Below are 15,698 nucleotides of genomic sequence, written 5' to 3'. Positions count from 1 at the left end.
AAAATTGGTGGTGTACTGGATAGTGAAGAAGGTTATCTCAGAGTACAACGGGATCTTAATCAGATGGGCCAATGGGCCAAGGAATGGCAGATGGAGTTTACTTTAGATAAATATGAGGTGCTGCATTTTGGTAAGGCAAACGACGACAGACTTATACAATTGATGTCAGGGTCCTGGGGAGCATTGCCAAACAAAGAGAGCTAGAGGTGCAGGTATATAGTTCCTTGAAAGTGGAGTTGCAAATAGACAGGGTGGTGAAGAAGGCATTTGGCACGCTTGCCTTCATTGGTCAGTGCATTGAGTATAAGAATTGGGAGGTTATGTTGTGTCTGTATAAGACATTGGTTAAACCAATTTTGGAATACTGCATTCATTTCTGGTCTCCCTGCTATAGGAAGGATGTTGTGAAACTTGGAGGGATTCAGAAAAGATTTACGAGGATGTTGCCAGAGTTGGAGGGTTTGAGCTATAGGGAGAGGCTGAATAGGCTGGGACTATTTTCCCTGGAGCCTGTGGCTGAGGCTGAGAGGTGACATCACAGAGGTTTATGAAATTATGAAGGGCATGGATAGGGTGAATAGCCAAGGTCTTTTTCCCAGATTAGGGCAGTCCAAAACTAGATGGCATGGGTTTAAGGTGAGAGGGTTTTGTTGGAGCCAAGATAGAAGAGTTCAGAAGGGCAGGAGTGACAGGATGCTTGGCTAAAGAGACAATCTAGAGATTGTCATTACAATCATTACTGCAAAATCCATGTCAGTCTCTCTTACTGATGTTACTTAAGGGATAGATGTTTGTCAGGGTGCCTGAGGAAACTGCTGTGCTCTTTTTTTGAAGAGTGCCATGGGATAATTTACATCCATTTGACAGAGCAGACCTAACCTTTGCTGAGCTGACTCCCCAAAGCCTGTCTACCATCTACAAGGGACATGTCAGGAGTGTGATGGAATACTCCCCACTTGTTTGGATGCAGCTCCAGCAACACTCAACAAGCTTGACACCATCCAAGAGAGAGCAGCCCGCTTGATTGACAATATGTCAGCAAGCATTCAATTGCTCAACACAGAGGAGCACCTACAAGATTTAGTGTAGAAAATCACCATGGTTACTTTGAGAACCTTCCAAACCCACAACGACTACCACCTTGAAGGGCAAGGGCAGCAGATTCTTGGGAACATTACCACATGCAGGTTCCCCTCTAAGCCACTCATCATCCTGACTTGCAACCTATCACTGATCATTCAGCGTCGCTAGGTCAAAATTCTGGAACTCCTTTTGCCCCCAAATACTGTTCCAGTTCAAGAAGGCAGCTCACCACCAGCCTTTTCAGAGCAATTAAGGATGGGCAATAATTACTGGCTTTGCCAGCAATGCTCAAATTCCACAAATGAACAAAAGAATCTCAGATGAAAGACCCTCAGCATGTCACTGGAGCATTCAATCCAGATTTTGCAGTGTAACTTTAACCATAAATTCCAGATTTAAATAATTACCCACTGAGCAATGGATGACTGTCTGTGAGCCCAGCCTTTGAAGAATTGCATCCACGGTTGTGGAACTAAGAACTTGCAGACATCCGGAAGCTTGGGAGAGGAGACAAATTCCCAACAGTAGTTGGGAATAACTCTGGGTGCAGTTCTTTTGTGTGACTCAATCTTCCCTGCACTGATGGTGATAGTAACTTTCCTATGGATGCGGCAGTTTAATTTCCAATCTCAGCTTCGTTATAGGAAACCTTTTGAAAGGGGTAAGGCTTTTCTTTTTTAAATCACACTCTAGTCGATCCCTGCATAGCATCTATTCATACAAATGTTCAAGTGATGCTAAATTTAATAAAGGACATTCAGTCCCCAAGAGTAAATGGAAGTGAAAAATAGACAAACAGTTCCTATGGTGTGTCCTTTCTTTCTTTCAACATTTAATATGGGTCACACCCAAGAGTTAATGCAAAACTTCTGAGGAATCCGTGACAAGTAACTTTGAATCAAAATCATTGCCAGTTCTTTGCACACTATTCTGATTCATTTCACTATTTTCAGACATTGCCCTCCTCCCCCTCCCTGAACAATCTATTACGCTGGAGTAAAGTCCCACTGCATTCTTTGAAAATCTGATTAAATTGGTAATTTTCCACTGCAGACTTGGATGATAAGTGTTTTTAGGCCATTTGACCACTTCTTCGTCATAATTAGCAAACAGCTTCTATCCTCCTGTCTCCACGCAAGATAGGTGAGTGACAGATCAAGATTACATTTGACCGAGCATGGAGACCTAGAAAACCAAATCAGCGGAAATTAAGGGGGAAAGTCTTCACTGGTTGGAGCCATACTTGGCAAGAAGAAAGGTTGTTTTCATTGTTGGAGGTTAGTCATCTCAGTTGCAGGGCATCTCTGCAGGAGTTGCTCAGTGTAGTGTCCTAGGCCCAGCCGTCTTCATAAAATCTGAAAGAACTGCGGATGCTGTAAGTCAGAAACAAAAACAGAAATTGCTGGAAAAGCTCAGCGGGTCTTGCAGCATCTGTGGAGAGAAATCAGAGTTAACGTTTCGGGTCGAGTGACCCTTCCTCAGAACTGATGGTAGAGAGGAAAATATCGGGTTATATGCAGTCGGTGGACAATAATAAAGATCGGAACGGAAATCCAGTCGGAGAGAGGAGCAGAACTTCTTCAAGGTGGGCATGCCTGAAGGAGAAGTGGCAGTGAGTTAAATACTAAATAAAAACCAAAAGAACTGCGGATGCTGTAAATCAGAAACAAAAACAAAAATTGCTGGAAAAGCTCAGCAGCTCTGGCATCATCTGAGAAGAGGAATAAGAGTTAACATTTTGTTTCGAGACAGGAAAAGGTATTGTAGTGGAATTCCCATTGGAGAGAGGAGCAGAACATCTCCAAGGTCGACTTGAAACGTTAACTCTGATTTTCTCTTCACAGGTGCTGCCAGACCTGCTGAGCTTTACCAGCAACTTCTGTTTTTGTTTCCAACCATCTTCAATTGTCTCATCAGTAACCTTCCCTCCATCATCAGGCCAGAAGTGGGGATGTTCACTGATGGTTACGCAACGTTCAGCACCACATGCAATTCCTCACACACTGAAGCACTCCATGTCCAAATGCAGCAAGACCTGGACAGTATCCAGGCTTCGGCTGAAAAGTGGCATGTAACATTTGCCCCACTATCAACTATGGACCAGAAACTGAACCGGACTAGCCATATGAATACGCTGGCTACAAGACCAGGTCAGAAGCTAGGAATACTGCAGTGAGTAACTAACTTCCTGACTCCCAAAACCATTTACACGGCACAAATCAGGAGTATGATGGAATATTCCACACATGCCTGGATGAGTGCAGCTCCAAAAACACTCAAAAGGCACTACGCCACCCAGACCATAACAGACTGCTTGACTGGCATCACACCCACAAAGCATTCATTCCCTCCACCACCAATGCTCAGTAGCAGCAGTGTCTAACATCTACAAGACACATTCTAGGAATTTGCCAATCTCCTTCGACAGCACAAGATGTGGTTTTACAGCCCAAAATGCCAGGGCTGGCTCTGTGAAATGTGTCAAATTTTGCAATGAATCCAGCTCTTTGCTTCTCAACTGCACACCTTTCAGATCCCTTTGAAATTTACGATTGAATGTACTTCAGGCTTTGCAGTCCCAATCATGGCAGCTCCAGACTCAGTAGTTAAATGCCCGTTGGCATGGCTGGTATTGACTGGCTATACTTTGTTACCTCAGGTGAGTGGCTTGTTTGGTAACTTCTGAGGAAAAGGGAGCAGGAACAGGCCATTTGGCCCCTGAGCTTGCTGTGCTCTTCAACTAGATCCACCTCAACTCTACTTTACAGCACTGTTTCCATCTCTCATGGTGTCTTTAACATCTTTAGTATAGGCCCTAATGGTATAGTCACTGAACTAGTAATCTAAAGGTCCAAGCTAGTGTTCTGGTATAAACAAAATAAAGAATTTCGGATGCTACTGTACTGAAGAAGGGTCACTGGACCAGATACGTTAACCCTGTTTCTTCCTGCCCGAGTCAGTGAGTTTTTCCAGCAATTTCTGATTCTGTTTCTAATCTTCTGGTGACATGGGTTGGAGTCACACCATGACATAGAGTCATAGAGTCATGGAGCCGTACAGCATGGTAACAGACCCTTCGGTCCAACTCGTTCATGCTGACCAGATATCCACAATTAATCAATTCCCATTTGCCAGCATGTGGCCCATTCCCTCTAAACCCTTCCTATTCATATACTCATCCAGATGCCTATGAAATGTTGTAATTGTACCACCACTTCCTCTGGCAACTCCTTCCAGACATGCACCATTCACCATGTGAAAAAGTTGCCCCTTAGGTCCCTTTTGAATATTTCCCCTCTTGCCTTAAACCCATGCCCTCTAGTTTGGACTCCTCCACCCCAGGGAAAAGACCATGTCTAGTCATCCTAGCCATGCCCCTCATGATTTTATAAGCCTCTGTGAGGTCACCCCTCAGCCTCTGATGCTCCAGAGAAAATTGCCCCAGTCTATTCGGCATCTCCCTATAGCTTAAATCCTGCAACCCTGGCAATACCTTGTAAATCCTTTCTGAACTCTTTCAAGTTTCACAGTACCTTTTCGTCTTTGAAATAAATGCTTTGGATGTGAACATAGGAGGTATGGTTAGTACATTTGCAGGTGATACCAAAATTGGAGGTGTAGTTGACAGTGAAGAAGGTTACCTCAGAGTACAACAGGATTTTGATCAGATGGGCCAATGGGCCAACGAGTGGCAGATGGTGTTTAATTTAGATAAATGTGAGCTGCTGCATTTTGGAAAAGCAAATTAAGGCAGCCTTTATACACTTGATGGTAAAGTCACAGGAGTGTTGCTGAACAAAGAGACCTTGGGCTGGAGGTTCATAGTTCGTTGAAAGTGGAGTCCCAGGTAGACAGGATAGTGAAGAAGATGTTTGGTATGCCTGCTTTTATTGGTCAATGCATTGAGTATAGGAGTTGGGAGGTCATGTTGCGGCTGTACAGGACCTTGGTTAGGCCACTACTGGAATACTGCATGCAATTCTGGTTTCCCTGCTGGAGGAAGAATGTTGTGAAACTTGAGAGGGATCAGAAAAGATTTATAAGGATGTTGCCAGGATTGGAGGGTTTGAGGCATAGGGAGAGGCTGAATTGACTGGGGCTATTTTCCCTGGAGTGTGAGGCTGAGAAGTGACCTCATAAACACTTAAAAAATAATGAGGAGCATAGATAGGGTAATTAGCCAGGTCTTTTCCCCAAAATTGGAGGGCTTAGGTTTAAGGTTAGAGGGGGAAGATTTGAAAAGGAGCTAAGGGGCAACTAAGTGGGATGGAATGAGCTGCCAGAGGAAGTGGTCGAGGATGGTACAATGACAACATTTAAAAGGCATCTGAATGGGTATATGAATAGGAAGGGACTAGATTTATTTAGGATATCTGGTCAGCATGGAAGAGTTGGATCGAAGGGTCTGCTTCCATGCTGTATATGTCTATGACTCTATAAGATCCTTCCTGTAACAGGGAGACCAGAATTTCACACAGTATTCCAAAAGTGACCTAATCAGCGTTCTGTACAGCTGCAACGTGACCTCCCAACTCCTATACACAATGCACTGACCAATAAAGGTAAGTGGATTTTGAATTTAATTAAACATAAACCTGGAATTGAAAAGCTGACTTATTGGTGACCATGTAACCACAACTGATTGTCATAAAGATCCTTCTCCTGCACTAATGTCCTTCAGGGAAAGAAGTCTGCTGTCCTTACCAGGTTTGGTCTACCTGTAACTCCAGACCACGGGAATGTGGTTGACTCTAACTACACTCTGGGCGATTTCAGATGGGCAATCAATATTGGCCTAGCAAAGACACCCACATCCCATGAATGAATGAAAAAAAAGGTCTGTCATTCTCTGTATTGAACCCACGGCCCGCAGGGCTAGAGAATTCCAAAGATTCACTACCATCTGAGTGAAAAAAAATCCTTCTCATCTTTGTCCTAAATCTCCTATTCTGTGATTGACCCCTAGTCCCACTAACCAGAGGAAACATTCTTCCTGCGTCTACCCTGTCAATACCTGTAAGAATTTGGAACATAGGCCATTCAGTCCATTGGCTCATTGATGGCCCTTTGAAAGAATCTGCTTTGGCTGGTTCCCAAATACTGCCCTTTCCTAGATAATCCTTATTTTAAATAAAAACCAAAAGAGCAGCGGATGCTGTAAATCAGGAACAAAAACAAAAACAATTCAGTTCTGTGGAAGGGTCACCGGACCCAAAATGTTACCTCTGTTTTCTCCTTCACAGATGCTGCCAGACCTGCTGAGCTTTTCCAGCAACTTTGTTTTTGTTCCTCATTTTCCCGTTTTGCCAACAAGTGTAACTCTACACCCACTGATTACGCTCCCACTGGCATGGGAGCCAGTCTGTACCACTTGAGTGTAATGTTATCCCTTTGGTCTCTGTGATTCATTTCCTCCAGATACTGAACTTAATTGATTTTGGAGAACTGTTGTTCCAGTGATCCATTCAATGTGTTAATGAGATAAAATACTTTACTGATAAGACTGACTCATTGAAATGTTAAATAGTGTACACCTGTCCTCAGGTCCTCATGTATCTAATCTCTGTGCTCACAGGACTTCCTAATGGAGACCTTCATCATGTTCAAAGACCTTATTGGCAAGAATGTGTATCCTCCTGACTGGATGGTGATGAGTATGGTGCAGAACAGGTCAGTTACATTCCAATAGTAACTATCTGCACTGCTTTATTTTCTTATTAATTGACCCTATGGAGGAAATGTATGCTGTGTTAATGTCCTAGATGTCAGAACATAACGACATAACATAAGAACATGAGAAATAGGATCAGGAGTAGGTCATCTGACCCATTGAGCCTGCTCTGCCATTCAATATGATCGTGACTGATCTTTTCGTGGACTCAGCTCAACCAGGAGGCATGGTAGCTTAGTGGTTAGCACAGCTGCTTCCCACCACATCAATTCCACCCTTGGGCAACTGTCTGTGTGGAGTTTGCACATTGTCCGTGCATCTGCGTGGGTTTCCTCCAGGTGCTCCAGTTTCCTCCCACAGTACAAAGACGTACGGACTAGGTGGATTGACCATATTAAATTGCCTGTTGTGTTTAGGGGTGGGATGCTCGGAGGGTTGGTGTGGTCTTGTTGGGCTGAAGGGCCTGTTTCCACACTATAGGGATTCTATGATTACCTGCCCACTAACCACAACCCTTAGTTCCTTTACTGTTCAAGATTTATCTGATTTTGCCTTAAAAACATTCGATGGGAAAGCCTCAACTACTTCACTGGGCAGGGAATTCCACAGATTCACAATCCTTTGGGTGAAGAAATTCCCCCTCAATTCAGTCCTAAGTCTGTTCCCCCTTATTTTGAGGATATGCCCGCTAGTTCTAGTTTCACCGACCAGTGGGAAAGAAAAATCACTGTGAACGTCCTCCACTGTTCTTTAATTGTCCTACCATATAATTTTTGTTCCCAGTCTACCTTAGCCAACTCCTTCCTCATCCCATTGCGGTCTCCTTTGTTTGAGTATGTACCCGCTTCTAGTTTCCCCTCTCCTCCATCTCACACTTGTGAGATGGGGAGGTATCCCTTCAGATACCAGGAGCAATTTTTCTCTCCTTAGAGGTGGCGAGAAGGGCAAGTAATTGGGTGTGTTGTCCCTGGAGAGGTCACCTCACTAATTTGATTCATAATGAACCACTTATCCCTTTCTTATATTCTTTATATTAAAATACGAAGGTTTTTATTTGATTGTTTCTGCTTCTCTGTCCTGAGCTCTGGGGATCTGAAATTAAAACAGAAAATGTTGGACAAATACAGCTGGTCTAGCAGCATCTGTGGATAAAGAATAAAAATTTATGCTTTAAGTACAATACAATGTTTACCTTTTTAACTTTGTTTCTGGATCCTCAAATGCTTCAGAACTGCTGGGTTTTTCAAGCATTTATGTTCTTTATTGGAATTCATAATCCCACTTCAGACAGTCTATAACTGCCCAGAGCTGTGAAATAAACTGTGGAATGACATTGTGATAATGGAAGGTTATCAATCCGGTCATGGTAACCCTTGGGTTCTCTATTAGTTTGAAAATTCAAGACCAAATGATCACTCTCTGGAGTTCTCTTCCTCAAATCACTTTGCCTCCCTACCTCACTCCCAAAACACCACCATCTGCAAGTTTCCCTCCAAGCTACACACCATCTTGATTGGAAATATCATCGTCATTCCTTCATGGCCGTTGGATCAACATCCTGGAATTGCTTTCTTAAGAGCACTGTTAGTGTCCCTACGTCCCAAGGATTGTAGTCGTTCAATTTTGGTCTCCCTGCTATCGAAAGATGTTGTGAAACTTGAAAGGGTGCAGAAATGATTTACAAGGATGATGCTAGGATTGGAGGATTTGAGCTATAGGGAGAGGCTGAATAAACTGGGGCTATTTTCCCTGAAGCATCAGAGATTGAGGGGTGACCTTATAGAGGTTTATAAAATCATGAAGTGCATGGATAAGGTGAATAGGCAAGATCTTTTTCCTAGGGTAGGAGAGTCCAAAATTAGAGGGTATAAGTTTAAAGTGAGAGGGAAATATTTAAAAGGGACCTAAGGGACAATTTATTTCACACAGAGGGTGGTGCGTGTATGGAATGAGCTGCCAGAGGAAGTAGTAGAGGATGGTACAATTGCAACATTTAAAAAGCATCTGGATGGGTATATAAACAGGAATTGTTTAGAGGGATATGGGCTAAATGTTTGCAAATGGGACTAGAGTTATTTAGAATATCTGGTCGGCATGAATGAGTTAGACCGAAGTGTCTGTTTCCTTGCTGTACAACTCTATGACTGTAAAGCTACTCACCCTCATCTTTTCCAGGACATTTTGGTGATGCGCAATAAATACTATCTAGTCAGTGACACTCACAACCCAAGAATAAATAAAAAGTAACTCCTTTTCCTTCAAAAACCTCCATGAATCAGCAGCAGGGGATTCTCCGTGCTATCAATTGCCCATGATTTTTCATCTGTGGGCAAGTTTGTAAGTGCAGAAGCAGGGAACTCTGGCTCATTTATTTTAAAGAAGCTGGGCTCACTGAGTATGGAAATGCCTCATTTCACATTGAACCAGTATATTCACAAAAAGGTATAAATCTTACTCTTTCCAATTTTTTGTTGGGTATTAAAACTCAACAGGAATGGTTTCCATTGCATCCAATTTGCTATGGACAGATTGAGGTGAGTACCATTGATTTATTTAAAGAAAAGCTAGAGAAGGACATGCAGAAGAAATGAATAGAAGAAAATGTTGATGGGATGGGATTGAAAAGGAATGGGAGGAAATCTGAGTGAGGCTTAAATACAAGCATAGACCAGTTGGGCTGAATCGCCTGTTTCTGCCCAGTGCATTCTATGTAATTTTATGCAATTCTAAACTCTTCAATTTACAACATATCTATGCAACGGCCTAGTGGCACTTCTTGTTAGACTATTAATCCAAACACCCAGGTAACATACCAGGGACCTGGGTTCAAATCCTGCCATGGTAGATGGTAGAATTTGTATTCAATAAAAATCTGGAATTAATGGACTAATGATGACCAGTGGACTTTGTTCCTTAGCAGAATTCAAGAAACACCTGGATGAATACATGAATAGGAAGGGAATAGATCCTGTAGGTGAAGCCAGTTTTAGTATGGAAGGGTAAAATGTGTTGGCGCAGGCTTGGAGGGCCAAAGGGCCTGTTCCTGTGCTGTATTTTTCTTTGTTCTTTCACATCTGTCCATTTGCGTACCCTGGATTTTACATCTGCTCAATTTGTTCAGAATGTAGCATTCTCCTTGGCTCATTTCCAAAGCACAAGGTCAACATGATGCATGAGATTATTTCCTCAACTCCATTATCTTTCTGAAAACACGTTGTATGTCAGAGGAAGAACTGTACTAAAGATGAGCGGAACTCAGGAGAGTTTATGGCAAAATGTGGCAAAAAGAGGGAGATTGAGATCAAGGGTGCATTGAAGCCAACTGCCATGGAACAGCCTGAAATCTAACCTGAGGCGACAAAATCTTAGAAGACATAACACAGTGTGGAGCTGGAGGAACACAGCAGGCCAGGCAGAATCAGAGGAGCAGGAATGTTGAAGATCTGTTCCTGCTTAGCCCTTGCAGTGATACTTTTCACATTTAGCTGTTACTCAAGGGAGTTTTGTTTCGTCCACATGACTTACACGAGACTCCCCAAGCAGCTGCTCTACTCCCAGCTCTGAAACAGCAGGCAAGCCCCTGGTGAACAGAGGAAGCGCATCAGAGATACCCACAAGGCCTCACTGGCGAAGTGCCGCATTCCCATAGACACCTGGGAATCTCTGGCCCAAGACCGTCCAAAGTGGAGGATAAGCAGCCAGGAAGGTGTCGATCACCTCGAGACTTGCCTTCGGGGAGAAAGCAGAAGGCAGGCCAATGGCCCACCCATCCCTTCCTACGAACACCTTCTGGCTCAAGTGTAGCAGAGTCTGCGGAAGCCACATGGGTCTGTACAGCCACCTGTGGGCTCACCCTGTGAGCGGAAGAGAGCCATCTTTATCTGCGAAGGACCGCCAGTGGTGATGATGTTTCACTTTGCAGTACATTCTCAACAAATATAGCATTGATTCAAAATTGTTACCTTGGAACTGTTGCCAATCTATGGCCTCAAAGGGTCAGGGCTAAGACTTGCGAGTGAGCAGGAGCAGGCACTCTGAACCAGGAGAAGGCATTTAATTCTGGACACCTTCCCAGCATGATTTGCAGGTAGCTCTTGTGGTTTCTACGTTGACCTCATCTACAGAGTCATAGAGATGTACAGCACAGAAAAAGGCTCTTCAGCCCACTGAATCTGCTTCGGTCAAAAACAATCCCATAACTGTTCCAATCCCTGTTATTTCTGTTATGTCAAGAACCCCACCCAGAATAATTGGATCTAGTCAGTTATAAACAGCCTGAAAAAGGCAAACCTATTTAAATTGGCCAGTCTTGGGTGTCTGGGAAAGAAAGACAATCTGGAAGTTAAACCAAGCAGGAATAGTATTTTTCTTTTGTTACTTACTGGGCACAGTATATTTCACCATAGATTTACATTTCCAACACAGAACTTTCCTTGCAGAAAGAGTTATCAGCAGCTAAGAAACCTTGACAGGCCCACTTTATCTTGACAAATGAACCTCTAGCTTGAAAATTATTAATGTGCTAAAACTAGCTTCGCCACGAACCCTCCCAAGTTCCTGTGTCGTCTTTTGTACCATTTCTCCTCAGCCTCACAATGTGTTTTCTGTCAGAACAATAATGGAGCTGAGGGAAGTTTTCTTCCTGCATGTTATGCTCACCACTGCTCTTGTGAGATGAGCCAAGGAGAACACTACATTTTTAACAAGCTTCAGCAGAACCAAAGTCCAGGGACAAAAATAAGAACAGATGTTTTATAAATTGGGAACTGAAAATTATATAATGTTATCTTGAAGGTGTGGGCCAGAAACAGTCCATTCAGCCCAGCCGTTCTATGCTAGCATTGATGCTTCACTCAAGCTTCCTCCAATTCTTCAACATCTATTCAGTTCTCCGTCACAAGCCTTGTCTATCTTTCTCTTAAATGCATCTATGTTATTCACCTTCTGTAATCATTTTCGTATTCTCAGTGCTCTCTGGATATGGAGTTTCTGTTGGTTTCTCCTGAATTCTGTGTTGGACTTATTAGCGGCTACTCTATTATATGGTTACCATTTTGATCAATCCCACGATGGGTAGGGTTTGAATGCCACCATGGAATTTGAAATCAATAAAAATATCAGGAATGAAAAGTTTAATGGTGAGCATGAAAGCTTCATCGATTGTCAGGAAAACCCAACCAGTTCACTCTTGTCCTTTAGAGAAGGAAACTGTTGTCCTCACCTGGTCTGGCCTACATGTGACTCCAGACCCTCAGCAATGGGCAATTGGGGATGTGCGATAAATGCCGGTCTAGCCAGTGACACTCATGCACCTGGAAATGAATTTAAAACAAGCATCTTTGTTGCAATATCTACCCTGTTAAGCTGATAAACATGTATCATTAATACTGTGAGCAGTTTTGGGCCCCATATCTAAGGAAGTCAGTATTGGTATGGGAGATGCTCTCGAAGAGGTATATAAGAATAATCCCAGGGACAAAGGGCTTGTCATATGAGGAGTGTTTGAAGACTCTGGGTCTGTACCCGATGGAGTTTAGTCACATGGGGGGCGGAATCTGATTGAAATTTACAGAATATTGAGGGGACTGGTTAGAATGGATGTGGAGAAGATGTTTCCACTAGTAGGAGACAGTAAGACCCAAAGGCACAACATCAGAGTGAAGGGACAACATTTCAGAACTGAGATGAGGAGGAATTCCTTCAGCCAGAGGGTGGTAAATCCGCAGAACTCATTGCTGCAGATGGCTGTGGAGGGCATGACATTGAGTGTGTTTAGGACTGAGATAGCTAAGGTCTTCATTAGTAAGAGGATCAAGGGTTATGGGGAGAAGGCAAGAGTTGAGACATATATAAGCCATGATCAAATGGTGGTGCAGATTCGATGGGCCAAATGGCCTTTTTCTACTCCTGTACAATATGGTCTTACAGCCTGGTGAAGAAAGAAGCAAGGGCTGTTCTGTGTTTTTCACATGGGTTCATTCACAGTGCCCCAGACAGCAGAAGTGCAGAATATTTTTCCTTTGTGCACGTCAGTCCCTCCTTGGTAGATGTTGGTACTTGTAAGTATTTTAGAATGATGTGTTTGGATGTGTTATGACTCACCTCCATATCAGGTGAAATCTGAACTTGGAACTTCTGTTCCAGAGGTAGGGGCATTGCTGCTGTGCCGCTAGCCCGCTTAAAATTATTTTGAAATTAAATCAAATTGCTAGGGCATACCTCCAGTGCAGGTGGGCTTTGAAAGCTCTAGAAGGCAAGGACACCACCAGTTGTGCGAGGAGAACCCCTATAACTGCTTTATTTTACATTTTTAAAAGACTTAAAATATTTTAAATATTCACAAACCGCCAATGCTCAGTAGCAGAGTGTGTACTATCCACAAGATGCACGGCAGAAATTCACTAAAGATCCTTAGACAGCACCTTCCAAACCCACGATCACTTCCACCCAGAAGGGCACGGGCAGCAGATACATGGGACAACACGTCCTGCACATTGGCAGTTATTTGGACAGCCAGCAACTCAGTAACATCAGCAATGCCACGGGGTGCCCACTATTGGCATTGAGCGCAGAAGAAGAGGATGTTACCAGATGGGTGAGGTCTGCGAGGCACCTGGGTCAGTTAGACAACTGACAGCACTGAGGCAGGGCTTAGAACATAGAACATAGAACACAGAACATAGAACATAGAACATAGAACATAGAACATAGAACAGTACAGCACAGTACAGGCCCTTCGGCCCATGATGTTGTGCTGGACTTTTACCCTAAACCTAAGGTCTATCTAACCTCCACCCCTACCTTATACTATCATCCATATGCCTATCTAATAGCCACTTAATTGCTCCTAATGAGGCCGACTGCACTACCCTCTCCGGCAATTCATTCCATGCCCCTACCACTCTCTGAGTAAAGAACCTACCTCTGATGTCTCTCCTATATCTAACTTCACTCACTTTAAAACTATGCCCCCTCGAAATAGCTGCCTTCACCCTAGGAAAAAGTCTCTGGCTGTGCACTCTATCTATACCTCTGATAATTTTGTGCACCTCTACCAAGTCACCTCTCATCCTTCATCATTCTAAAGAAAAAAGCCCTAGCTCCCTCAACCTTTCCTCATAAGACCTTCCCTCCATTCCAGGCAACATCCTGGCTTGGAGAGACGTTGTTGAAAGTAACTGGGCCAAGGTTGATCTGGGAAAGGCCATTACGACTGAAGGGGTAGCCCCTTGTGGAAAGCTGAGTTGCAGGAACGAGAGTCCTCAAGAAAGTCACCAAGATTCACCAGGTGATCTTTGCATGCCACCTAAAGGTGATTTTAGAAGAAAACAGAGACGGTGGGAAAAGCCCCTAATTGACCACCTGAGTGTCTCAATTGGCCGTTGGGTGGGAAGGTGGTGCCTTCAGTTATCTGGACCCTAAGCTATCGAACGCCTACCATAATTCCTTCTGCCCCCTCTATACATCTCTATACCTCTAAGACTTTAAACTAGTAAGTAGCATGGAAGGGAGAAGTGAGCGTAGAGGGAGAATAACAATTAATGTAAGGCAAAGCAGCTGGTTAGCAAGTGACGAGGAAGCTTCAACTCCATTGAAAATTAGGAAAAAAGTTAAAGGGAAGGAGAACTCAAGAGCTATTAGTAATGGAGAAGGTGCAAAAAGAAGGTGCAAAAAACTGGCATAAGGGCACTTTATCTGAATGCTTGGAGCATTCGAAATAAGGTGGATGAGTTGACGGTGCAAATCATGGCAAATGGGTATGACTTAGTGGCCATTACAGAGACATGGTTACAGGATGGTCACAACTGGGAGTTAAATATCCAGGGGTATCAAACTGTTCGGAAGGACAGACAGGAAGGTAAGGGAGGTGGTGTTGCTCTGATTTTTAAGGATGATATTAGGGCGGTAGTGAGAGATGATATAGGTTCCACCGAACAAAACGTTGAATCCATTTGGGTGGAAATTAGGAATAGCAGGGAGAAGAAGTCACTGATAGGTGTGGTCTATAGGCCACCAAATAATGACATCGTGGTGGGGTGGGCAATAAACATAGAAATAGCTAATGCATGTAAAAATGGTACAGCAATTATCATGGGAGGTTTTAATCTACATATCGATTGGTCAAACCAGGTAGGTCATGGCAGCCTTGAGGAGGGGTTCACAGAATGCATCCGCGATAATTTCCTTGAACAATATGTAATGGACCCTACGAGGGAGCAAGCTATCCTAGATCTAGTCCTGTGTAATGAGACAGGAATAATTAATGATCTCACAGTTAGGGATCCTCTCGGAAGGAGCGATCACAGTATGGTCGAATTTAAAATACAGATGGAGCTTGAGAAGGTTAAATCCAGTACCTGTGTCCTGTGCTTAAACAAAGGAGACTATGAAGGAATGAGGGAGGAGTTAGCTAAGGTAGAATGGGAGCAAAAACTTTATGGTGGGTCAATTGAGGAACAGTGGAGGACTTTCAAAACAATTTTTCACAGTGCTCAGCAGAAGTATATTCCAGTGATAAGGAAGAACTGTAGAAAAAGAGAGATCCAGTCATGGATGTCTAAGGAAATAAAGGAAAGTATCAGATTGAAAAAAAAACACATACAAAAAAGCAAAGTGTAGTGGGAAACTAGTAGACTGGGAAATCTTTAAAGGCTAACAGGAAGCCACAAAAAAAGTTATAAAGAGAAGTAAGATAGATTATGAGAGTAAATTAGCTCAGAATATAAAAACAGGCAGCAAAAGTTTCTATAAATATGTAAATCGTAAAAGAGTGGTGAAGGTAAACATTGGTCCTTTAGAGGATGAGAAGGCCAATTTAATAACTGGGAATAAGGAAATAGCCGAGACATTAAACAATTATTTCGTGTCGGTCTTCACAGTGGAAGACACAAATAACATGCTGAAAACTAATGGCAAGAAGGTTATAGCAGGTGAGGACCTAGAA

At 43.2% G+C, this 15,698-nt stretch overlaps 1 protein-coding gene across 1 annotated transcript in view; it reads left to right on the top strand.

Moving 5' to 3' along the window:
• Positions 1 to 15,698, top strand: part of LOC109931733 (dedicator of cytokinesis protein 1-like) — a 1,067,415-nt gene that overhangs the window by 690,510 nt on the left and 361,207 nt on the right. The window contains exon 23 of the mRNA XM_048601800.1: positions 6,659 to 6,757. Coding sequence (XP_048457757.1) covers positions 6,659 to 6,757 — 99 coding nt within the window. The remainder of the gene's footprint in view (positions 1 to 6,658; positions 6,758 to 15,698) is intronic.

This window comes from Rhincodon typus, chromosome 1, assembly GCF_021869965.1.
Source record: "Rhincodon typus isolate 14 chromosome 1, sRhiTyp1.1, whole genome shotgun sequence".
NCBI classification, from domain to species: Eukaryota; Metazoa; Chordata; class Chondrichthyes; order Orectolobiformes; family Rhincodontidae; genus Rhincodon; species Rhincodon typus.
This window is presented reverse-complemented; position numbering and strand designations above follow the sequence as displayed.